This window comes from Geotrypetes seraphini, chromosome 4 (assembly GCF_902459505.1).
Source record: "Geotrypetes seraphini chromosome 4, aGeoSer1.1, whole genome shotgun sequence".
NCBI classification, from domain to species: domain Eukaryota; kingdom Metazoa; phylum Chordata; class Amphibia; order Gymnophiona; family Dermophiidae; genus Geotrypetes; species Geotrypetes seraphini.
In genome coordinates this window covers 4979533-5004741 of record NC_047087.1, presented here as the reverse complement: position 1 = coordinate 5004741, position 25209 = coordinate 4979533, and the positions used below count along the sequence as shown (strand labels likewise).

The 25209-nt window shown below is 42.3% G+C and overlaps 1 protein-coding gene across 1 annotated transcript in view; it reads right to left on the bottom strand.

Annotated features, from left to right (window-relative positions):
* Window positions 1-25209, bottom strand: part of NQO1 (NAD(P)H quinone dehydrogenase 1) — a 47919-nt gene that overhangs the window by 4481 nt on the left and 18229 nt on the right. The window contains exon 5 of the mRNA XM_033940044.1: window positions 4729-4830. Within this exon, the coding sequence (XP_033795935.1) occupies window positions 4729-4830 (102 nt within the window). The remainder of the gene's footprint in view (window positions 1-4728; window positions 4831-25209) is intronic.

The window sequence follows — 25209 nt, the reverse complement described above, 5'->3', positions numbered from 1 at the left end:
TTAATAGTTTGAACTCTTCCCCACCAAGAAATATGTAATGGGTTCCATTGCTCACATAACTCCGTAACTTTTTTTAATACAAATTTTTCATTCTCTTTTACAGTATCTTCAATTGTATTCTTAACTTGAATGCCAAGATATTTAAATCCTTCTTCTTTCCATATGAATGGAAAAGTATCAAATAATCCTTTTACACAATGAACATTCAAGGGTATAATTTCAGATTTATTCCAATTAATTTTATATCCTGAAAATTTACCAAACTTATCAATTAATTCCAATAAAGAAGATAAGGTTGACTCTGGATTTCTCAAATAAAGCAAAATATCATCAGCATAAGCCGAAATTTTATATTCCATATCTGAATATGGAATACCTTGTATCTCCCTCTTTTGTTGTATTGCTAACAATAAGGGTTCCAATACAACATCAAATAACAAAGGAGATAGAGGACAACCTTGTCTAACTCCCCTCCGCAATTGAAAACCATCAGATATCTTATTATTAATGTTTAGTCTTGCAATCGGGAAGCTATACAATGTTTTTACCATTTGTATAAATCCAGAACCTATACCAAACCATTCTAAAGCCTGATACATAAAATTCCATTCTACTCTATCAAATGCTTTTTCAGCATCTAATGAAACTGTAAAAGCCGGTTCATCCATTTTTTTTGATAAGTTTAACATGTGAAACAATAATCTAGAGTTATTTGAAGAATGTCTTTTAGCAACGAAACCCGTTTGATGCATATCTATAATATGTGGGAGAGCTTTGGCTAATCTCAAAGCCAAAATTTTCGCCAAAAGTTTATTATCAACATTTATCAAAGATATAGGTCTGTAGTTTGAAACCAAAGTAGGATCTTTATTTGGCTTAGGTAAAACAATTATTATTGATTCAGCCATAGTACCTTTAATATTACCTTTTTTAAGTTGTGTCTGATATAAATTTAGTAAATGTGGGGAAAGGATATTTTGAAATGTTTTATAAAATTCTATTGTATAACCATCACCACCTGGAGCGGATCCAACTCTAAGAGATCTCAATGCTGTTTCTAATTCTTTTAATGATATAGGTTCATCTAAACTCCGTTTTATATGATCAGGAACCTTAGGTCCATTAATTAAATCTAAAAAATTTTTTCCATCTTTTTGTCTCTCCAAATAAGGCTCGGTAGAATACAGGTCCTTATAAAATTTTAAAAATTGTTTTAATATTATATTTGTTTGATTTGTTATTATACCATTATCATCCTTTATTCCATTAATATTAGTTTTTCTTTTTTTTGCTTTAAGATAATTTGCCAATAGTCTCCCCGCCTTATTAGAATTTCCATAATACATTGCTTGCTTGGAAAACAAATCTCTTCTTATCATTTTTGAAGTTAATTCATTATATTTACCTTTTGCTTTCAAAAGAGCTTGCAAAATTTCATTTTCCCATTTACTTACCAATTTAGCTTCTAATATTTTTATTTCTTTTTCTAATTCTATATATTGTATTTTAATCTGTTTCCTAATAAAAGCTGAATATGATATAATATTTCCCCTCATAGTTGCTTTAAATGCATCCCATACATTCTCTATAGATGTATCTTCCACTAAATTTAGTTGAAAAAATTCATTAATTTGTATTTTAAAATTTTCCAAAAATTTGTCATCCACAAGCAATGCACTATCAAATCTCCAAAGAGGTCTACCATTTTCTAATTGATCTAATTGTAATTCTATCCATACTCCCGCATGATCTGAAATAATAATAGGATCTATGGAAGCTTTAATCACCTGTTGTACTTTATTTGTTGTAACAAAAATATAATCTATTCTTGAAAATGATTTATGAACCTGTGAACAAAATGAAAATTCCTGATCATTAAAATGAAGAATACGCCATATATCTTTCAAATCACATGTTTGAACCAAATTATCTAAACCTAAAGATTTTATATTTTTACCAGGTTTTTTATCCAATAATGGATCCATTACAGCATTAAAATCTCCAGCCACCACTAGATTAGAAGCAGCCAGTGGTAACAACATATTTTGTAATTTTTTAAAAAATTCTGATTGATTCGAATTAGGGGCATATATATTAAACAACGTCAGGGCATCATTTCCCATACCTATATCAATATGTATCCATCTTCCATGTGGATCTGAATTTTTTACCTTAATCTTGGCCGTACATTTTTTATTTATAAGGATAGCTACTCCTGCTTTTTTACCCTCTGCTGGAGCAAAAAAACATTCCTTTACCCACCCACCCGATAATTTCTGTGATTCCTTTATACTAAGATGGGTCTCCTGCAGACAGTAAATATCCGCATTTTGCTTTTTTAAAAATGTTAATACTTTTTTCCTTTTGATTACGTGATTCAGGCCATTGACGTTAATAGAATATATCTTAAAAGACATTATACATTTTAATACTTCTCATTATAGTCTTCCTCTCCTCTTCCTTCATATTTAGAATCCAAAATATATTTTTCACGACACACATATTTACCCCTAAAATATCTAATCTCTTATTTTTTTTTCCCTTAATCATAGTAAATTCTTTCCTTTTCCCTCCCTTTCCCACCCAATACAATGGCTGCTTAAGGATACACATTGGAACTGTAACCCTAATATTCTCCTCCCCTCTAGGCATTCAATATTCAATCAGATTCTCCTTCTATCTATTTATTTTAACCTTTAATTTCTTTAGTCATATTTTCTTAATATTTCATTAATGTATCTTTATCCATTTAACAGTTTTTAATTTATATTTCCTTAGTATTATTATTTACATCATAAATTTTTATCTTAAACATATATTTAGTATATTATTGATGTTTTTCTTATATTTTGCTTTTTCTTTCTTATAAATTTTTTTTTTTTTTTTCAAATATTTCAATATTTCATACTTTTATAGTTATTTCATAAAGTCATCAAAACCCATCTTAAAATTTTATGTTAAAATATCATAGGTTCTGGTTTAGAAAGAAAAGCTTTTAGTTTTTCTGGATCCTCGAAATATAAGGATTTATCTCCAGATGATACTCTCATTTTCGCCGGATAATATAGACCATATTTAAAACCTTTTTCTTTTAGTTGAGGTCTCATGTCTAATAGTCTCTTTCTTTTATTTGCTGTGTTTTTGGCAAAGTCCGGCAAGAACCATATTCTAGATCCTTTATAGTTTAGATTTTTATCTTTCTTTGCTGAATTTAATATTTCTAATGCTTGTTGGTATCTAAGCATTTTGAAAATTATTGGTCTTGGCCTGCTTTTATTTTCTGTATTTTTAACTGGAATCCTATGCGCTCTTTCTATTTCTAGTGGTTGTTTCAAGTCCAGTTGTAGTATTTTTGGAATTAAATTTTCTAGAAAAAGGATAGTATTTTTTCCCTCTAAATTTTCTTGTATTCCAAAAAGTTTAATGTTTTTCCTTCTTCCTCTATTCTCATAGTCTTCCAGTTGATCTTTCAATTTATTTAATTCCAGACTATCATTTTTACATCTGTTTGTTTCGCTTTCTATGACCTCCATTTTGGATTCTAATTCAGTTGTTCTTTTGTTATTACTTTCCATTTGTCTATGAATGTTTAATATTTCTTCTTTCATTTCAGACATATTGGTTACTGTTTCCTTAAGCATTTGTTTGATTTGTTTTAGTTCTTCCATAACTTCTGCTTTACTCAATATGTCAGGTTCTTCAATAGGAAGTGGGATCTTGCTTGGTGTTATTTGATCTTGTTTTTGTCTTTTTGCTGATGTGCCAACCTCATTTTTGTTTTGCCTGGTACTTGCCATGTTGTTGTTTCTTTTTTCGTGGTTTTATTTATTCAGTTTTGTTAGGAATCTTAAAATATCTTTCAGTCACAGTTTTTTGTAATATGTCTTTTTTTTTTTTTACACCAGTGTTGCGTTGTTCTATCACTAAGCAGATTTCAAATCAGACACTCTGTCCAAATATAATATTCAACAAAAGAGAAATCCTTTTCTTCTTCTTCTCAAGCCTCTCTCTCTCAGAATTTCATTCTGATTTCAAGCAGGAGAAATTTTCTCAACAGTAATTTCTTGTTAGTTATCTGCTTTATTGTCTCAATGAGAAAGGAAAAAGAAACCTCCTTTTAATGTGTTTCAGCTCTTTAGAAGTCTCAGTGTTCAGGCACTATGTTATTCAGCACAGAAGAAAAATTTTTTTTCTTTCTCAGGCTTTACTTTGACATCAGGCAGGAGAGGGCTATATCAAACTGTCATATTTTTATCTTTTGACAGGCAGCCCTCTATCCCAATCAGTCTGAATTGTAGTCTTTTCTATTTATTAATTAAATGGAGCTTATTATATTTAAAAAAAAAAAAAAAAAAAAAAATTTTTAGTATTCACTTATCTCAGTAATGGTGAACTTTCAGTTCTCTATATAGGCTAGCGGTGAGACCCAACATGTTTTACGAGAGTTTCATCAGGGAGTCTGCCCACCATCGCAGCTATCCACCTCTATCAGAAGGAGGAGGAGGAGGAGTGGTGGTTCTGAGGTCTGTTGAGATGTTTAGAGAACCATTTAAAGTACTCATTAAAGTGGGACAAGGTATTTGAAGAGCACCTTAGAAATATATTTAGAATCAGCTCAGCCTCTAGCATAAGAGCAGTGCGCAGATCCCTACACCTTTTCCAGCCACTGGCAGAACTGTAACATCTGTATGTCTGTAAGTCCCAGTAGTCATTGGTAAAGATCCCTACCTGCACTGGCCAGAGGAGAACATTCATATCACCATTGATGCCCTTTGGGGTGTACATGGACCTCAAACCTCCAGTGGTGAAGGACAGAACAGCTTTCTTCGCCTATGGAGAAAACAGAAAACAATATAGGGTCAGCTGAGCGACTATGGTACCAGACTGATTCTGTATTGGGTCAGCTGGGGATGATCTGGAAGCAGGGTTCAGTCCCTGGAGGGATGGGGAGAAAGTGGGAGGTGAGTAGGTCATGGTTATCATAAGATTGACACCTTTTGGTTAAATGCAAAGCCATGAAACAGCTTTACAGACCTGGGCCCAACTTTACAAACTGGCACTGCAGCCAAGAGGGCAGGGCTGGGGAGGGGGAGGGTTTGGGGGTTGTGAGCAAAGGCTCAAGGTTTGAGAATGACACGGTGATTGTTTCCCATGGGTAGCCATGGGCAACCCACCGAAACTGTGAGAAAAAAAAAACCTGGTCGCTGCGGTATGAACATAAGAACATAAGAATTGTCGCTGCTGGGTCAGACCAGCGGTCCATCGCGCCCAGCAGTCCGCTCACGCGGCAGCCCCCAGGTCAAAGACCTGTGCCCTAACCGAGACCAGCCCTACCTGCGTTCGTTCTGGTTCAGCAAGAACATGTCCAACCTTGTCTTGAATCCCTGGAGGGTGTTTTCTCCTCTAACAGCCTCTGGAAGAGCATTCCAGCTCTCCACCATTCTCTGGGTGAAGAAGAACTTCCTTACATTTGTACGGAATCTATCCCCTTTTAACTTTAGAGAGTGCCCTCTTGTCCTCTCTACCTTGGAGAGGGTGAACAATCTGTCTTTATCTACTGAATCTAATCCCTTCATTATCTTGAATGTTTCGATCATGTCCCCTCTCAATCTCCTCTTTTCAAGGGAGAATAGGCTCAGCTTCTCTAATCTCTCATTGTACGGCAGCTCCTCCAACCCCTTAACCATTTTAGTTGCTCTTCTCTGGACCCTTTCGAGTAGTGCCATGTCCTTCTTCATGTATGGCAACCAGTGCTGGACGCAGTATTCCAGGTGAGGGCGTACCATGGCCCGGTACAGCGGCATGATAACCTGCTCCGATCTATTCGTGATTCCCTTCTTAATCATTCCTAGCATTATTTTCGCTGCCGCCGCACTTTGTACAGACAGCTTCATCGACTTGTACTCCCAAGTCCCTTTCCTGGGGGGTCTCCCCAAGTACCGCCCCAGACATCCTGTATTCGAGCATGAGATTTTTGATACCAACATTACTTTACACTTATCCACATTGAACCTCATTTGCCATGTTGTTGCCCATTTCTCGAGCATGGTTATGTCGTGTTGCAGATCTTCACAGTCCCCCTGCGTCTTCACTACTCTGAATAACTTCGTATCGTCTGCAAATTTAATCATCTCACTCATTGTACCTATTTCCTGTGAATGGCCTTGTCCCTGCTCTAAAGTATCTGCTCTAAAGTATTGCTTCCCTTCCTAGCCCTCCTCGCAATTGCGTACTTGCTGCCTCCCGCCGGCGGCAAAAAAACAAACAAACCAATCAACGCATCCAGGCATCTCTTCCCTTTGTCCAGCCACCTCCCTCCCATCCCCTCACCTTCCTATTGCTCTTCAGAATTTTCTCTTCTTTCTGAGGTGTCCAGATGTAACCATTCTCATAAGTACTGCTGCCCCAAAGCTTCTCCTCTGACACACTTCCTGTTTGCGTCAAAAGAGAAGCTTTGAGGAAGTCATGCAGGACTTGTGAGAACGTTGCCGCGTCCAGACACCCAGAAAGAAAAATGTCTGAAGAGCGCCTATGAAAGTGAGGGGAAGGGAAGCAGGTGACCTGATGATGGGAAGAGGTGAATGGCGCTGAAGGGAAATGGAGGGAGAATGGGGAGCAGATGCTGGTTGGAAGGGGAGAGTGAGAGAGGGGAACAGACGCTAAAAGTGGACAGAGGAAGCAGATGCTAGAAGGAAGGGGGGGAGAGAAAGGGTAGCAGATGCTGGATGGGAGGGGAGAGACAGTGGTGCTGAGGAAAGCAGAAACCAGACAACAAAGGTAGAAAAAAATGTCTTTTCTTTTTTCTTCTTTTTTTTTTTTGCTTTAGGATAAAGTAGCATTGTATCTGTGTTCAGTATAAAACTATTTGAAGTTTGCGTAGCTGGGATCAGATGGTTGGTGGAGATGTAGACAAATTTTTTTCCCCGTGTCATTCTCTACTCAAGGTGATAAGACTCTGGCCTCTTTCTAAATGAGCAGGAAACAAATGGAAAGGACGGCCTAGTGAGCCAATCAACCAATTAACAGAAGAGAATTTGGTTCACATCTGTTTATATAATTCAATCAAAAAATTAAAACAGGAAACAGAAGAGAATTTTATATATGGTACATACCAATGATCAAAACTAAATATTTCAAGGAAGAGTGATCAAACTATCAGTGAGAGACAAGTATGTAAGGGGAGAACTAGATAAATGCATGAAAGGACCTTGAGAATGCAAGATTAGGGAGGCTGGGGAAACAGAAGTGGATGGCTGACTAGCGTCAGAACTCACCTGGACTCCATGCTACCCCGTTGTAGGCCGTTGTAGGCCAGCTAAATTAGAGTGCAGAAGTGAGCCGTCTCTGCGGTGTTCTAGCCACGACTGTGTCGGCTGGGAAAGAAGTGCAAGGATTTTGGAAAAGGCTGCCCCTGTGTCTGGTGGACCGTGATAGACTTTGCCAAAGGTGGGAGGAGTAAATACTGTACAGCATTCCTGCCGCAAGTGCGAGCTACAGAGGAGGGCGGTTTTTTCCTCCAATAGATCTACTTGGGCCCCCGTCGGGGGCAGAGAGAAGCACAAGAGCGGAACTGGAGTTTGGCTCCCAAAAGCTAGCTTTGCAGATCGAGACACAAACTCCCCACAAACTATTGGCCTCTCTTGGAGGCAGTGAGAAGCTGCGCTCCTGGTAAACTGTGGCCACGGACTTTTGGTTGCACTTCCTAGAGGCCTTATTTTGGAGGTGAGATCTAAGAGAAAAGTTTCTGGTTGAGAAATTGATTTTTACATTGATATATTTGATCTACTAAACTAAACTAAACCTTACGTTTATATACCGCATCATCTCCATGGATGTTGTGGAGCTCGGCACGGTTTACAAGAACTTAAAATATAGGAAGAGAAGGAAAAAAAAGGTTTACATGAACTTATATATAGAAGAGAAGTGTAAGGGGGGATAGAATTACATTTTAGTGAAAAGCCAGGTTTTCAGTTGCTTGCGGAATAATTTGAGGGAGCCCAGGTTCCGCAGCGGGGTAGTAAGGTCGTCCAAAGACCTGTTATTCTGAAGAGAAGGGATTTTCCCAGTTTGCCTGCATAGCGAATACCGTATAGAGAGGGGAAGGATAATTTATACCTTTGGGCGGGTCTGGTAGAGTCAGGACTCGAGGAGTTATAAGATAGTGGGATTAAGGGAGGAAGGATGCCGTGAATGATCTTAAAAGCCAGGCAGGAGCATTTGAAATGGATTCTGGAAATCACTGGGAGCCAGTGAAGTTTGGCTAGGAGTGGGGAGACATGGTCGGACCTGCGTTTTGCAAAGATCAACTTGGCTGCAGTATTCTGGATTAGCTGGAGTCTTTGAAGACTTTTTTTTTTGATAGGCTTAAGTAGATGGCATTGCAGTAGTCTAATTTGGAGAGGATGATGGATTGGACAAGGACAGCGAAATGTTGTTGGCGAAAATAGGATCTTACTTTCCTCAGCATGTGGAGACTGAAAAAGCATGATTTAGCCAAGGAGTTGAGGTGGTCATTGAGGGAGAGAGAAGAATCGATAATGATGCCAAGGACCTTGCTTGAGAACTCAAGCTGCAATGCAGCGCCTGAGGGTAGTGCGAAGAGGGTGGGCAGGTGTTCTAATTTTGGGCCAAGCCAGAGTAATTTTGTCTTTGATTCATTCAATTTCATCTGTACTGAGAAGGACCAGGAATGGAGTCTCATTATGCAAGCTGTAATGTTCTTGTGGAGGTTGGTGAGGTTCTGGTCTGTCTCAAGGAGGACAAGGATGTCATCAGCGTATGTGTAGATTGTTTCAAGGGGGAATAATTGGAGGAGTTTCAGGGAGGACATATAGATGTTAAAGAGAATAGGGGATAGGGGTGATCCCTGAGGGACACCGCAAGATGGTGTCCAAGGAACGGACATGGTGCCATTTGTGTTGACAGTGTAGGAGCGAGAGCATAGGAAGTTTGAGAACCACTTTAGGACGGTGGATTTAATTCCTATCTCGGAAAGTTGATAAAGTAGTATGTCGTGGTGGACAACATCGAAAGCTGCAGAGAGATCGAATTGTAATAGGACAACGAATTTGTTACAAGAATGTAGTTGTTGCACCTTAGAAATTAAGAAAACTAGGAGGGATTCGGTGCTGAAGCTGGGTCTGAAGCCATATTGGTAGGAATGGAGGATGGAGAATCTCTCTAGGTAAGAAGAGAGCTGGGTGGCGACTATGGTCTCTAGCAGTTTAGTTAGGAGAGGGATATTTGCTATGGGGCAGTATTTAGATGGTAAGGAAGGGTCGAGATCGGCTTTTTTCAGAAAAGGGGACAAGGCAATGTGTCCCATTTCTGTGGAGAACAGGCCCGATAGTAAAGCAGAATTTATAAGCCTGGTAAGGGAGGAGATGGCCTGCGCGGGAATGTTTTCGTAAAGGTAGGAAGGGAAAGGATCCAGGATGCAATTGCAGGATTTCAGTTTGAGACAGAGTTTAGAGATCTGGGATTCGGATACAAGTTCAAAGGCAGTCCAGGATCTATCAGCAGGGATAGGGTTGGAGTCGTTGGGAGGCAGAGAATTGTAAGAGACTGCTGGGGGGAAAGAACTCCATAAGGTAGTAATCTTTTCATTGAAAAATTTAGCTAGGTCGTTTGCGGATGGGGGGGAAGGGGAAAGGTGGAGTCGTTTTTTGAGGTTAGGTTGCGCCAGATGTTGAACAGTGTACTATTTTGGTTTTTTGATCTGGTGATTTTATCTCCATAGAAAATCTTCCTTGCTTTTTTTAGTACTGTGTTATAGAACTTGATGTTCTCTCTCCAGGATTGTCTGTCTGAAGGGGATTTCAATTTTTTCCATTTACGTTCCAGGGCTCGACATTTCTGCTTTAATTCCCTGTGTTATGGAAGATACCAGGGAGCCTTGCGGGAGTGGGAGATAGGTTTAGTAGACAAAGGGGCAAGAGCACGGTAGGTAGTTCCGGAAAGGGTTACCCAATTATGCCAGTTGGAATCTGGGTCGGCATGTTTAGGAAAAGGGGGGAGTTGGTTGAGAAATTGGGTCCAGAACAGTTCACTCGTGATTTTTTTGTGGTAGGTGATAGAGTTTGTGGGTCGGGGTGGAGTGCCAAGATGAGACATGAAAATGGGAAGGCAGAAAGAGCCTAGAAGGTGATCAGACCAGGGGACATGTTCTATTAAGATTAATATCTGAAATACTGGTGTTAACAGGGTCCAGATCTGCATTGAATAATGGGGATGCATTGATATTGAGAGCGTCTTAATTATTATCACAATTGAATGTTTTATAGAAGCCTTGGAGATTGAGAGAAATTATAACCATTTCAGTGTTGTAATTTCCACTGGCACCAGCTTTCAAACAAGTGCCAGAATATCTTCTGAGACTATTTTGGTAGAAATTAAGCCTGGGATATTTTTAATAGATTGTTAAATAATTGTACTGGAGATTAGAACCTGCTGAAAGGGAGAGATTTTGATATGAGGCTTTGGCTCTTTTGCTGGTGGACACATGGATAAGAACTTTTAATTACGCCTACTACTAACTTTCCTGTAGAAGTGCAGATCAATAGTCTTATATACTTTGACTGGAATCAGAAGAAATCTATAAGCCTGGAGGTCTGAAGATTCGAAACAGTGGTATTAGGCTAAGATTAGTTGAGGAAAAAATAACTAATGAAACGGAGCCATCTTGAAAAAGAACTCTGATTTAGCCACACTGTGAAATATTTGGACTATCCAGTAGTTTGGAAGTGAAACAAAACTGGAAATATGGTCAATAAAAAAGTCAGACCTGATCTTAAAGTATTTGCTTATCATGCAGAAGAATTAGTGGAAACTCTAACTCCAAAACAAATTCCAACACAGGAAGATGCTGAGCTAAATACACTTGGAAAAGAAACATTAGAGACACTAGAATCTTCCCCAGCTGACTCGGTATTGGCCAGTAAAGGGGATTTACAACACTGGATGGCTGATATTAAACTCTCACAAGCAGTATTTACATCAGATATTAAAGTAAACATTGACGGCTTACACAAAAAAAATGGACATGAGTCAGAATCTTCAGGAATTTGAAGAACAGATTATCTCACATGACCAAGATATAGCTGAAATTCAAAAGCACTGTAAACAGATTTATTAATAGAAGATCTAATCCTCAAGGTTGAAGACGGCGAAAATAGAGCAAGGTGAAATAATCTGAGATTTCATGGAATTCCTGAATTTGAAGAACCTAAAGATCTGTCGACTCTTATACAAACTTTATGCCATAAGTTCTTACAATCGGAAAACCCAGAAGCAGATTTGCCAACTATAGAATTTGAATGGATACATCGGGCCTTGGGACCACAGAAGGTAGAGAGACCAAGAGATATAATAGTGTGCTTTTTAAGATACCCACAGAAAGAAAGAGTGTTTCAGGCAGCACAAAAAATTGGTCACTTAATGTGGAATAATGCAAAAGTGGAACTATCCATTTGGGATCTCTTTTACGTTGGAAAATAAACATCACAAAGTAACCTCAGCCTCAGATGCCCAACAATTGCTTAGACAGGCCAAACTTTGGATTAACGAGGGAGAAAATCAACAATTGGAACAAATACAACCCCCATCAGGGGCACCGTCAAACCAAAGATGGCATAGAACTGATAAAAAAGCAACTATAGAGACAAGTAGAATAAGAATATTAATATATACAGTGAGAGGAACTGATAAATTTGATAATATTCAGATGGTTTAAGATGAAGAAAAGGAGAATTGGGGTAGATAATCAATAAAGCCCAGGAGTAACCGGGAAAGGGTTAACCCTCTTCGCCCCTGATATCTGGAAGTTGAGCAGTAGTGGCACTCGTGGGCTGTAGGGGGCTATGGAATGGATCCTGTGTAAAATGTGTTTGTGGAGTTTTTCTACAAAAACACCTGCTTGTCGTATGGTTCTGGGTAACTCTAGTTAGATACAAACATATGTGTTAATTAAGGCCACGCCCAATAGAAGCGTACAAAAGTTGGGGAATAAAAATCTGAATATGAATGTAGCCAAGGCCAGAAAAACACACTACAAATTAATATTAAGGAAAAGCATAATAATATTCTCTTTATGTATTTTGCTATTAAGCCAGATCATAGAGGAAATCAGGTATAGATATACATAATACATACAAAGAGATATAAATGACTCCATTTTGGTTTTCTGTCTTTCTGTAAGTAGCTTCTTCTTGGCTTTACTCCATCTTGGTTCTCTCTACGTTTCTTTGTTCAGTTTTTCCGGCTTTGAGCCTCATGGTCTAATTGATATCAGATGTGCTTGAGCTGGTTAGGTGGAACATATTAGATTACATATCCCAAAATGGGGTATAACAGAGAAAGCTTTCTTGTATTAAGTATGAATGCAATATACCATGTTGTGTGTGAATGGGGCCCCGAATGAATGATGTATGAATGATGTGTGAAGGTATACTAAACATGAGAGTGGGTTTTGAAAACCATATTTTATATATTTTAAACCTGAAGAAACTCTAAGGAGAAATCCTGAGGCAACATCTGGAAATGGTTAAGTTAGAATCAGAGACACTGTATGTCACTGAATGTTCGGGGACTAAACTCTCAGCGTAAACGACAACTTTATTTTCAGGAGGCCAGTAGAGTCAAGATGGCAATTGTTTTTTTTACAAGAAACACATTTATTACCAACTCATGAGAGATTTTTTCACCATGTTCATTACAAAGAAATTTATTTTGCTTCTAATAAATTGAAACCTAAAACAAATGGAGTTGCTATTGTATTTGCGAACTATGTACCTGTAGATGTTAAAGAGTTGGTCCGTGATAAAGAAGGTCAGTTCCTACTTCTAAAAATATCTATGGAGGCTCAATTATACACTCTGTTAATCTTGTATGCCCCTAATGCAAATCAAGGTGTTTTTTTATAATAAAGTAAGGGATATACTGACACAATATGCTGAGAACGGATCGGAGGAACAGTGAGTGGAGAAAGTGTGCTTGTTGCCAATTGCAGGGTCGGAGAAGGCTGACACAGCAGTGACGGCAGGAGGACTAATAACACGAGCAGAGAGGAGTGGAGAAGTGCACAGGGGGTCGGAGGAGGAGTGCAGGGGAGCGGAGAAGGCAGGAGAAGCGATCAGAGAGGCTTAAAAGGCAGCAGATAGAGAAACACTGCCACCGGAGGAGAATAGAGAGAGGCAGACGGGACACGGAGAGGGAAGAGGCGAGTGGTAACTCCGCCCACCCCCCAACGTCACAGCCAATCTCCCCCATAAAAGGGGACGAGCTAACGCCGCACAGCCGTTTGGCGCGCGGCAAAGGGCCTTTGCATAGGACCTCAAGGAAGGCCTTCAGTCTACAGTTAGTCTATCTTTCAACTCTCATCAGCTAGCTATTTAACCAATTCACTTCTGTCTTTCTTTTTACTTCTGTCTTTCTTTCTACTTTCTACCAAACTTTCAACCAGGCAGACCTACTTAGCAAAGAAGCAACCAGGCCTTGCACAACAGGCAGACCTCACCAATCACTCTATCCTCATACCATTTAACCAGGCAGTCCTTCTAGCCCACTAACAAACAGGCAGCCTTAACTAATTGCAGGCTGCCTTAACTACTTAACTAATAACTAATAAGAAACAATTAAGTGACTACCTCTATCTACCTCTATCCCTCAAACCTTAAACTATCTGACCAATAACTAACCACCTGACTAAGAACTAAATACAAAAAAAAAACCAAAAACACATATATAAAATAAATAACCTTTAGAATATGGCAGGTAGAACTAGAAGAAACAAGAATTCAATCAAGACAGGCAGTTCAGACACCGAGGGGATCCAGGGGGTGGCCACGGACCTCGTGCAGGCGGAAGGGGTACCAGGACGGAGTACAGAGGCCTCTGTCCAGACCGAGGCCATCCCCACAAAGATGACTACAGTCTCCACACAGACAGAAACAACGGAGCAGCTAGATGGAAGCCTTTTGTTGGAGCTGATGAGCCTGAGAGAGGAGGTTCAGCGATTGAGAAGCATCCGGGACGACGAGGTCTTCATCGACAGAGTCATCCAGGAGCTGTCCCAGATCTCCGGATAGGAACCTGACAAGACCATCCTCATTACTCCCAAAGCAACCAAATCGGCATCCTTGGGTCCAACCATCGGAATACAAGAAGAGGCTGGAGATGCTGATTCCTGGCAGCTAGTAACTTCCTCCACAGGCAAACGCAGAAGACCTTCCTCTCATTTTGTCTCTTTCTCTCACTTACAGGGCAGCTCTGCTTCGACCCCACAAATCATGTTGAGGAACAGATTCCAGCTGCTACAGGAGGGATCTGACAACGTGGTACAGGAGGTTGTTCAGCAGACTTAGTTCCCCTTTTTCCAGTTCGGCCCCCCCCCCTAAGAAGCGCAGAGTGGTGGTTGTTGGAGATTCGCTGCTGAGGGGCACCGAGGGACCAGTCTGTAGACCAGATTTGCTATCAAGAGAGGTTTGCTGTTTGCCAGGGGCCATGATCCGGGATGTGACCGCTTGTCTGGACAGACTCATCAAGCCCCAGGACCACTTCCCCATGCTTCTCATTCACATCGGAACTAATGACACTGCCAGGAACACCCCGGAGAGCATACCCGAGGACTTTAGAGCCCTGGGTGAGAAGCTGAGGAGAATGGATGCGCAGGTGGTCTTCTCCTCGATCCTCCCAGTGAGGGGCAAGGGTAGAGCCAGGGATGATCGCATCCAGTGGGCTAACAACTGGCTGCACGGATGGTGCAAGGAGGTGAACTTCGGGTTCCTGCACCATGGAGAGGCACTACAAGGACTACAGGGACCAGACGGGCTACACCTGACCAGAAGAGGAAAAAACGTCTTTGGACACCGACTAGCCGGCCTACTTCACAGGGCTTTAAACTAGGTAAGTTGGGGGAGGGTACAGGCACAATTGACCTACAAGGTGAACAAAGCTGCAAATACTCTGTTGAGACTGAGGTAAGTAAAATTTGCATTTCTGGGTTTGGGGCTGGGATGGGGACACACATTGCCGAATCTGGGCTAGGTTCACATTGTAATTCTGGATCGAGGGATCGTATACACATTTCCGAGCCTGGGACAAGTTCACGCTGTAACTCTGGATCTAGTACACACATAGCAAATTGCACTAAGGAGGTCAAAGTAGATCAAGCGGGAATATCCCCACAGAGTCATAGCAAACATATAACATGGAGGGCTATGTACGTCAACGCTCACAGCTTGGGAAATAAAATCCTGGAATTAGAGAAGGAAATGAGGAACACCAACCTAGATGTGGTGGCGATATCCGAGACCTGGCTCACGGACTCCCATGGCTGGGACATGGTCATACCGGGTTACAACTTGCTTCGCCGAGACAGGGAGGGCAAATTGGGAGGAGGGGTAGCACTATATACCAAAGATGACATTAAAGTCACCAGAATCGCAGATGTCAGGTACATAGGGGAATCCCTTTGGGTGAATCTGGCTAGGGGGAAGGACAAATGCCTGTATCTTGGTGTAGTATACAGACCCCCAAGACAGCAGGATGACCTGAATATGAAATTAATCGAGGATATAGAGAATATCATCTTACGTGGGGACACTGTATTGTTAGGTGACTTCAATATGCCTGATGTGGACTGGACCACACTTTCCTCTGCGTCCAACAGCAGCAGAAGGCTATTAAACTCTATTCAGGGAGCACGACTCAGGCAACTGGTATTGGAGCCAACAAGGGATAGGGCAATACTGGACCTGATACTTACCAATGGAGAAAGTGTCACAGAGGTCTCGGTGGACGACAGGTTGGCCTCCAGTGACCACAACATGGTATGGTTCAATCTCAGGAAAGGTTTCACAAAATCTAACACATTAACCAAGGTCCTCAGCTTCAAGGACGCCAACTTCGAGGGCATGGGGGATTTCATCCATCAGGCGCTGCATAACCGAGCAGAAACAGATAATGTGGAAGTATTGTGGTCAACTCTAAAAGCTACCATACTAGAAGCAACCAACCGCTTTATTAAATTGGTAAGTAAACGGCGAAGAAACAATAAGCCACAGTGGTTCTCTGCAGAGATCTCAGACCTCATAAAAGAAAAGAAAAGAGCGTTCATATCTTATAAACAATCAGGGAAGCAGGACTCTAGGGAAGACTATCTGGCCAAGTCAAGAGCAGTCAAAACAAAGGTCAAAGAGGCCAAATTTAGAATGGAGGAGAATCTAGCGAAGAACACCAAGAAGGGCAATAAACCCCTCTTCAGGTATATTAGTGATAGAAACAGAAACACAGGCGGGATAGTACGCCTTAAGAAACCAGACGGGAACTGTGTAGAATCGGACTCTGAAAAGGCTGAACTATTAAATGAATACTTCTGCTCAGTCTTCACCCGTGAGGCGCCGGGATCCGGCCCCCAGCTGCAGACAAGGGATAGCTCTGCAGACCCATTTTGAAATTTCGAGTTTTCACCCAGCACTGTCCACTTTGAACTATCTAATCTCAAGGTTAACAAAGCAATGGGACCAGACAACCTACACCCCAGGGTACTCAGGGAATTAAGTGACGTCTTGGCGGAACCGCTATCCGCGCTCTTCAATCTCTCCCTTAGTACAGGTAAAGTCCCATTGGACTGGAAAACGGCTAACGTCATTCCACTCCACAAAAAAGGATGCAGGACGGAGGCTGCTAACTACAGACCAGTGAGTCTCACATCAATAGTGAGCAAGCTAATGGAAACTCTAATCAAATGCCAATTGGATACGATCTTAGATGAGGAGAATCTACGAGATACGCGTCAACATGGATTTACTAAGGGGAGGTCCTGCCAATCTAACCTAATCAGCTTCTTTGACTGGGTGACAGGGAAGCTGGATGTTGGGGAGTCCCTAGACATCATATACTTGGATTTCAGCAAAGCATTCGATAGCGTGCCACACCACAGATTGTTGAACAAGATGAGCTCTATAGGATTAGGAGACACATTGACAGCATGGGTTAGGGACTGGCTTGGAGGTAGGGTTCAGAGGGTGATGGTGAACGGCACCCCCTCCGAAAAGACGGAGGTGATCAGTGGAGTGCCGCAGGGCTCGGTCTTGGGCCAGATCCTATTCAACATCTTCATAAGAGACTTGGCTGAGGGACTTCAAGGTAAAATAGCGCTATTCGCCGATGACGCCAAACTATGCAATGTAGTAGGCAGGAACACGTCAAACCAAAGCACAGGGCCAGACAGAAACTCAATGCATGACAGTATGGTGCACGACCTACTTCTACTGGAGCACTGGTCCAGGACCTGGCAACTCAGTTTCAATACCGAAAAATGTAAAGTCATGCACCTGGGCAGCCAAAATCCATGCAAGACGTACACCTTTAATGGTAAAATCCTACAAAGGACTGTAGCAGAACGTGACTTAGGGGTGATCATCAGTGAGGACATGAAGACTGCCAAGCAAGTGGAGAAAGCTTCATCTAAGGCTAGACAAATCATAGGTTGTATACGTAGGGGTTTCGTCAGCCGGAAGCCCGAAGTCATTATGCCATTGTACAGATCCATGGTGAGACCCCATCTGGAGTACTGTGTACAATTTTGGAGGCCGCATTACCGCAAAGATGTGCTGAGACTTGAGTCGGTCCAGCGTATGGCCACCCGGATGGTCTCGGGGCTCAAGGATCTCCCGTATCAGGAAAGGCTGAAAAAATTGCAGCTATACTCACTCGAGGAACACAGAGAGAGGGGGGACATGATCGAGACGTTTAAATATCTCACGGGCCGTATAGAGGTGGAGGAGGATATCTTCTTTTTCAAAGGCCCCACGGCAACAAGAGGGCATCCGTGGAAAATCAGGAGCGGAAAACTACACAGTGACACCAGGAAATACTTCTTCACCGAGAGGGTGGTTGATCACTGGAATAATCTTCCACTGCAGGTGGTCGAGGCCAGAAGCGTGCCTGATTTTAAGTCAAAATGGGATCGCCACGTGGGATCTCTTCACAGAGAAAGGTAGGGGAGGGTTATTGGGGTGGGCAGACTTGGTGGGCCATGGCCCTTATCTGCCGTCTATTTCTATGTTTCTAAGGTAAAATTATAGTAGGAGGTAATTTCAACCTTACCCTAAATGTGAAGTTGGATAATTCTAACATGGGAGTGAATTATGATAAAGTTGAGCAACTTCAATTATGTCTATTTATGGAGTCATGGGATCTTATTGATCTATGGAGACATCAACACCCGGCAGAGATCGATTATACTTTTTATGCTGATGTTCATTCCTCATATTCTAGAATCGATCTCTGGCTGGTGGGGGAAGATCTGATGGAGGCTATTAATTCCTCTTCCATAGAAACTAGGATATGGTCTGATCATGCTCCAATCTGGAAGGAAATATTGGCGATTAGATGATAGTCTCCTGCTAAACCCTGCTTATGTACAAAAACTAGGTAAGGATTTAGGAGAATACTTACAATTTAATGATATAGAAGATACCTCTCCAGAGACCCTTTGGGAATGCCTAAAAGTGGTAATGCGGGGTAAAATTATTGCCCTAGGGACACATGTTCGGAGAGCACGTAGGCTTAAGACTTGGGACTTGTGAGATCAGATTTATACACTAGAATGGAATCGTAAGAGGGAGAGTCTACCTCCTGAAAAAGAAGCAAAACTACAACAACTTAAGTTAGATCTTCAGGCGTTAATTTGGAGATAACAAGTGCTAAGACTCCAATGATTACACCAGGAATATTTTGAAACAAATAACAGAGTGGGCAGAATTTTGGCCCATAAGCTGAAAAAAAAGACAACTTCGCAATGCTATCACCCGTATACAGGGCCCGACTGGAGATTGTACTACCTCAGGCCAGATTCAGCAAGCTTTTATTAATTTTTATCTATGAGGCAAACTTGTTTTTTTCTTTTACATAGAGCTTTTTGGACTCCAGTTAGATTACAAAAATTAAATAGTTCCTTGTCTAATAGATGCTGGCATTGTAATCTTGATGTAGGGACTTTGGATCATCTTTTGTATTACTGTCCCCATTATCTTAGCCTTTTGGAATTCAATCTGGGATCAAATAAATTGTTTATTGGAAAATCATGTAGCGTTATCTTATGATACTGTGATATTTGGAATGTCTATGAGAAAAAAGAGTCAGATATCATCGTGTCAGTGGCGTACCTAGGGGGGGGCGGGGGGGGGGCGGGCCGCCCCGGGTACCAGCCCTAAGGGGGTGTTCCCGGCCTTGCCGTTCAGTCCCCCGCCACCCCCGAAGGACCGCTCGCCCCACTGACCTTCCTGCACCATCTGTGAAGCAGCCCGCAGCAGGATCGCGAAGTCAGCGTCAGCATCCCTGCGCTGCTTCCTGCGCCGCGATCCCGCCCCACCCTGAAGGCCTGATGCCCCGACCCACCCCGAAGGACCGCTCGCCCCCCTGGCCTCCCCGCACCACCTATGAACAGCCGCAGCAGGATCGCGAAGTCAGCGTCAGCATCCCTGCGCTGCTTCCTGCGCCGCGATCCCGCCCCACCTCTGACGTCAGAGGAGGGGCGGGACCGTGGCGCAGGAAGCAGCGCTGAGATCGCTGACGCTGACTTCGCGATCCTGCTGCGGCTGTTCATAGGTGGTGCGGGGAGGCCAGGGGGGCGAGCGGTCCTTCGGGGTGGGTCGGGGCATCAGGCCTTCAGGGTGGGGCGGGCGGGCAGGCAAGCAGGCTTTCAAGGGGGAGGGGGTGACAGGCAGGCAGGCAGGCCTTCAAGGGGGGACAGGCCTTCGGGGGGGGGGTGCAGGCCTTCAAGGGGGGCAGGCAGGCCTTCAGGGGGGTGCAGGCCTTCGGGGGGGGGGTGTAGGCCTTTGGGGGGGTGCAGACCTTCAAGGGGGTGCAGGCCTTCAAGGGGGGAAAGGCAGGCAGGCCTTCAAGGGGGGGACAGGCCTACAAGGGGGGGACAGGCCTACAAGGGGGGGGACAGGCCTACAAGGGGGGGGGACAGGCCTTCAAGGGGGGGACAGGCCTTCAAGGGGGGTGCAGGCCTTCAAGGGGGGCAGGCCTTTGGGGGGACCCTGGTTTAGAAGTACACGGAGGGAAGGGGGTGTTCAAAGAGACGTGCATATGCCAAACTTTGGGGGGGAAGAAATAATGGGTCTGAAAATAGAGGAGAGGGAGAGAGATGATGGACCATGGGATTTAGGGAGGGAAGGAACAGAAAGGGAGAGAAATTGGACACAAGGGATGGTGTGGAGGAGGGATAGAGATACTGGATAGGAGGGTAATTAGGAAAAGAAACGGAGAGATGGTGGACTCTGGGATGGTGGGGAAGGAGGGAGAGATGCCGGATGAAAGGGTATTTAAGAAAAGGTGGATCTGTGGAGGGAGATGAAAAAAAGGAAAGATACCAGACTTCCTGGGAAGGGAAGGGAAATGGAAAGGGAGGACAGAGTTGGCAGATGGATGGTTAGCATGCAGAAAGAAGGAGACCCTGGCAAGCAAGTTATCAGAAGAAAACCAGAGCCTTGGACCAACAAAATTTGAAATATAACCAGACAACAAAAGGTAGAAAAATTAATTTTATTTTCTGTTTTGTGATTATAACATGTCAGATTTGAAATGTGTATCCTGCCAGAGCTGGTGTTGGACTGCAAACGTGAGCTAGGATTTAACAGAAAGAGGAAAAGTCCTTTTTGTTTCTTTATTTTATTTACACCACAGCGCCAGTGTGGTTAGGAGAAGCCAAAGGGGGTGAAAAAGCTATAAAACCCACCAGGAGTTTTGAAAAAAATCACCCAACTGGGCAGGAAAATCGAATTGAAAAACCAATTCAATAGGGCTGAATCGAATCAAAATTTTTTTTTCCTGTATCTGGCAGCATTAGTTTGCGCTACTGTCTTAGACTTTAGGACCTGGGATTGGGGAGAGATGGCATCCTCAGTACTTTATAATGCAAGTGAAACGAGGATTTGGTCAGACTTTTGAAGGGTCTGCAGAAAAAAAATATTGTATAGGCCGGGGACATGAGACAGCAGGAAATGGGAACTTTTCTTCCTTCTATTTTTGTGAATGGAAAGGCTGAGGATGTCAGAGAGGTCAGTTAAAATATGTGCTTTATAAGAAAATATAATAATGTGTTTTATAAAGTTTATAGCATAGCTGGCCTACCCAGTGAGGTGTTCCTAGTGGTGATGGTGGCAGCGTGTCAATGTGTTTTTTATAATGGGAACAAAAATGGAAGAGAATTAATGTGTGTGGAATGGGGGGTAACTAATTTCTTCAGCTAAATAATTCAATCCACTTCAAACAGACATAGGAGAACTTGTGCACCATTCACACACCCTCCAACCAAAAACGTCAAAAGAAAAAAACTGTTCGACAACCTCCTAGCCATTCGAGCTGCAACACTCGACCCCCAACTCTACAACCAATTGATATCAACCACAGACTGCAAAACCTTCAAAAAGAAATAAAAACCCTTCTATTCAAAAAACACATAAAACCGAACTAACACAATCAGAACTGTCCCAAGCATCACCTGCAACTACTCCATATGGAATAATGGTTACATATATGAGGTTCAATAAAAGAAAATTTTCACTGCCTGTTTCTATTCTGACCATTTATTCCATTTCATGGTTATTGCAAAAAAAAAAAAAAAAAAAAAATTTTTTTTACATGGGGGGGGGGGGGTGTCAAAAAATGATGGGCCCCGGGTGCCACATACCCTAGGTACGCCACTGCATCGTGTAACAATAAACTTTTATTGATTATGACAGGAGTTGCCATCCAACATATTACTAAGAATTGGAAAGACCACAGTAGACTTAATTTTAATTTCTGGTGGAATTCGTTGTGTCACCTATATAGAATGGAAAGATCACTGGCGGTACAGAATGGAAATTATAAAAATTTTATAAAAATATGGGAGCCATTAACATCTTTTTGTCATGATTAAATGCCATTTTTCTATTAATTATACACCACTTAGGGTTGGGAGGGGGGAGAGTTTATGATCTTACAATTAATAATGGGCTTAGAGGGAGGGTGGGGGGAGGGTTGCTTTTATGTTTATAAAGTATAATGATAAGATGTTCAAGTGGTCTATTTAAAATTGTTAATATGAATTTTGTACACTTGATGAAAGCTTAAAAATGAATAAAGAATGTAAAAAAAAATTTTTTTATCAACAATTATACCAACCTGAACATATAGTGGAAGAAGCTGACATAACATAGTAACATAGTAACATAGTAGATGACGGCAGATAAAGACCCGAATGGTCCATCCAGTCTGCCCAACCTGATTCAATTTAAAATTTTTTTTTTTTTCTTCTTAGCTATTTCTGGACGAGAATCTAAAGCTTTACCCGGTACTGTGCTTGGGTTCCAACTGCCGAAATCTCTGTTAAGACTTACTCCAGCCCATCTACACCCTCCCAGCCATTGAAGCCCTCCCCTGCCCATCCTCCTCCAAACGGCCATACATAGACGCAGACCGTACAAGTCTGCCCAGTAACTGGCCTAGTTCAATCTTTAATATTATTTTCTGATTCTAAATCTTCTGTGTTCATCCCACGATTCTTTGAACTCAGTCACAGTTTTACTCTCCACCACCTCTCTCGGGAGCGCATTCCAGGCATCCACCACCCTCTCCGTAAAGTAGAATTTCCTAACATTGCCCCTGAATCTACCACCCCTCAACCTCAAATTATGTCCTCTGGTTTTACCATTTTCCTTTCTCTGGAAAAGATTTTGTTCTACGTTAATACCCTTTAAGTATTTGAACGTCTGAATCATATCTCCCCTGTCTCTCCTTTCCTCTAGGGTATACATATTCAGGGCTTCCAGTCTCTCCTCATACGTCTTCTGGCGCAAGCCTCCTATCATTTTCGTCGCCCTCCTCTGGACTGCCTCAAGTCTTCTTACGTCTTTCGCCAGATACGGTCTCCAAAACTGAACACAATACTCCAAGTGGGGCCTCACCAATGACCTGTACAGGGGCATCAACACCTTCTTCCTTCTACTGACTACGCCTCTCTTTATACAGCCCAGAATCCTTCTGGCAGCAGCCACTGCCTTGTCACACTGTTTTTTCGCCTTTAGATCTTCGGACACTATCACCCCAAGGTCCCTCTCCCCGTCCGTGCATATCAGCTTCTCTCCTCCAAGCATATACGGTTCCTTCCTATTATTAATCCCCAAATGCATTACTCTGCATTTCTTTGCATTGAATTTTAGTTGCCAGGCATTAGACCATTCCTCTAACTTTTGCAGATCCTTTTTCATATTCTCCACTCCCTCTTCGGTGTCTACTCTGTTACAAATCTTGGTATCATCTGCAAAAAGACACACTTTTCCTTCTAACCCTTCAGCAATGTCACTTACATACATATTGAACAGGATTGGCCCCAGCACCGAACCCTGAGGGACTCCACTAGTCACCTTTCCTTCCTTCGAGCGACTTCCATTAACCACCACCCTCTGGCGTCTGTCCGACAGCCAGTTTCTGACCCAGTTCACCACTCTGGGTCCTAACTTCAGCCCTTCAAGTTTGTTGAAAAGCCTCCTATGAGGAACTGTATCAAAGGCTTTGCTGAAATCCAAGTAAATTACATCTAGCATATGTCCTCGATCCATCTCTCTGGTCACCCAATCAAAAAATTCAATCAGGTTCGTTTGGCACGATTTACCTTTTGTAAAGCCATGTTGCCTCGGATCCTGTAACCCATTAGATTCAAGGAAATACACTATCCTTTCTTTCAGCAACACTTTCATTATTTTTCCAACAACTGAAGTGAGGCTCACCAGCCTGTAGTTTCCTGCTTCATCCCTGTGACCACTTTTATGAATAGGGACCACATCCGCTCTCCTCCAATCCCCAGGAATCACTCCCGTCTCCAGAGATTTGTTGAACAAGTCTTTAATAGGACTCGCCAGAACCTCTCTGCGCTCCCTTAGTATCCTGGGATGGATCCCGTCTGGTCCCATCGCTTTGTTCACCTTCAGTTTTTCAAGTTGCTCATAAACACCCTCCTCCGTGAACGGCACAGAATCTACTCCATTTTCTTGTGTAACTTTGCCAGACAATCTCGGTCCTTCTCCAGGATTTTCTTCTGTGAACACAGAACAGAAATATTTGTTTAGCACATTTGCTTTCTCCTCATCACTCTCCACATATTGGTTCCCAGCATCTTTTAGCCTAGCAATTCCATTTTTTATCTTCCTCCTTTCACTAATATATCTGAAAAAATTTTTATCTCCCTTTTTTACATTTTTAGCCATTTGTTCTTCCGCCTGTGCCTTCGCCAAACGTATCTCTCTCTTGGCTTCTTTCAGTTTCACCCTGTAGTCCTTTCTGCTCTCCTCTTCTTGGGTTTTTTTATATTTCATGAACGCCAACTCTTTCGCCTTTATTTTCTCAGCCACTAGGTTGGAGAACCATATCGGCTTCCTTTTTCTCTTGTTTTTATTGATTTTCTTCACATAAAGGTCCGTAGCCATTTTTATCGCTCCTTTCAGCTTAGACCACTGTCTTTCCACTTCTCTTATGTCCTCCCATCCTAACAGCTCTTTCTTCAGGTACTTTCCCATTGCATTAAACTCCGTACGTTTGAAATCTAGGACTTTAAGTATCGTGCGGCCGCTCTCCACTTTAGCCGTTATATCAAACCAAACCGTTTGATGATCGCTACTACCCAGGTGAGCACCCACTCGAACATTAGAGATACTCTCTCCATTTGTGAGGACCAGATCCAATATCGCTTTTTCCCTTGTGGGTTCCGTCACCATTTGTCTGAGCAGAGCCTCTTGAAAGGCATCCACAATCTCCCTACTTCTTTCCGATTCCGCAGACGGAACATTCCAGTCCGCATCCGGCAGGTTGAAATCTCCCAACAGCAGAACTTCCTCTTTCCTTCCAAACTTTTGGATATCCACAATCAGATCCTTATCAATTTGCTGCGATTGAGTCGGAGGTCTGTAGACTACACCCACGTAGATAGAAGTTCCATCTTCTCTTTTCAGAGCAATCCATATCGCTTCTTCCTCTCCCCAGGTCCCTTGCATTTCGGTCGCTTGGATATTGATCTTTACATAGAGAGCTACTCCTCCACCTTTATGACCATCTCTGTCCTTCCTAAAAAGATTATATCCCGGTATGTTTGCATCCCATCCATGTGATTCACTGAACCATGTCTCTGTGATAGCAACAATATCTAGATCTGCCTCTAATATC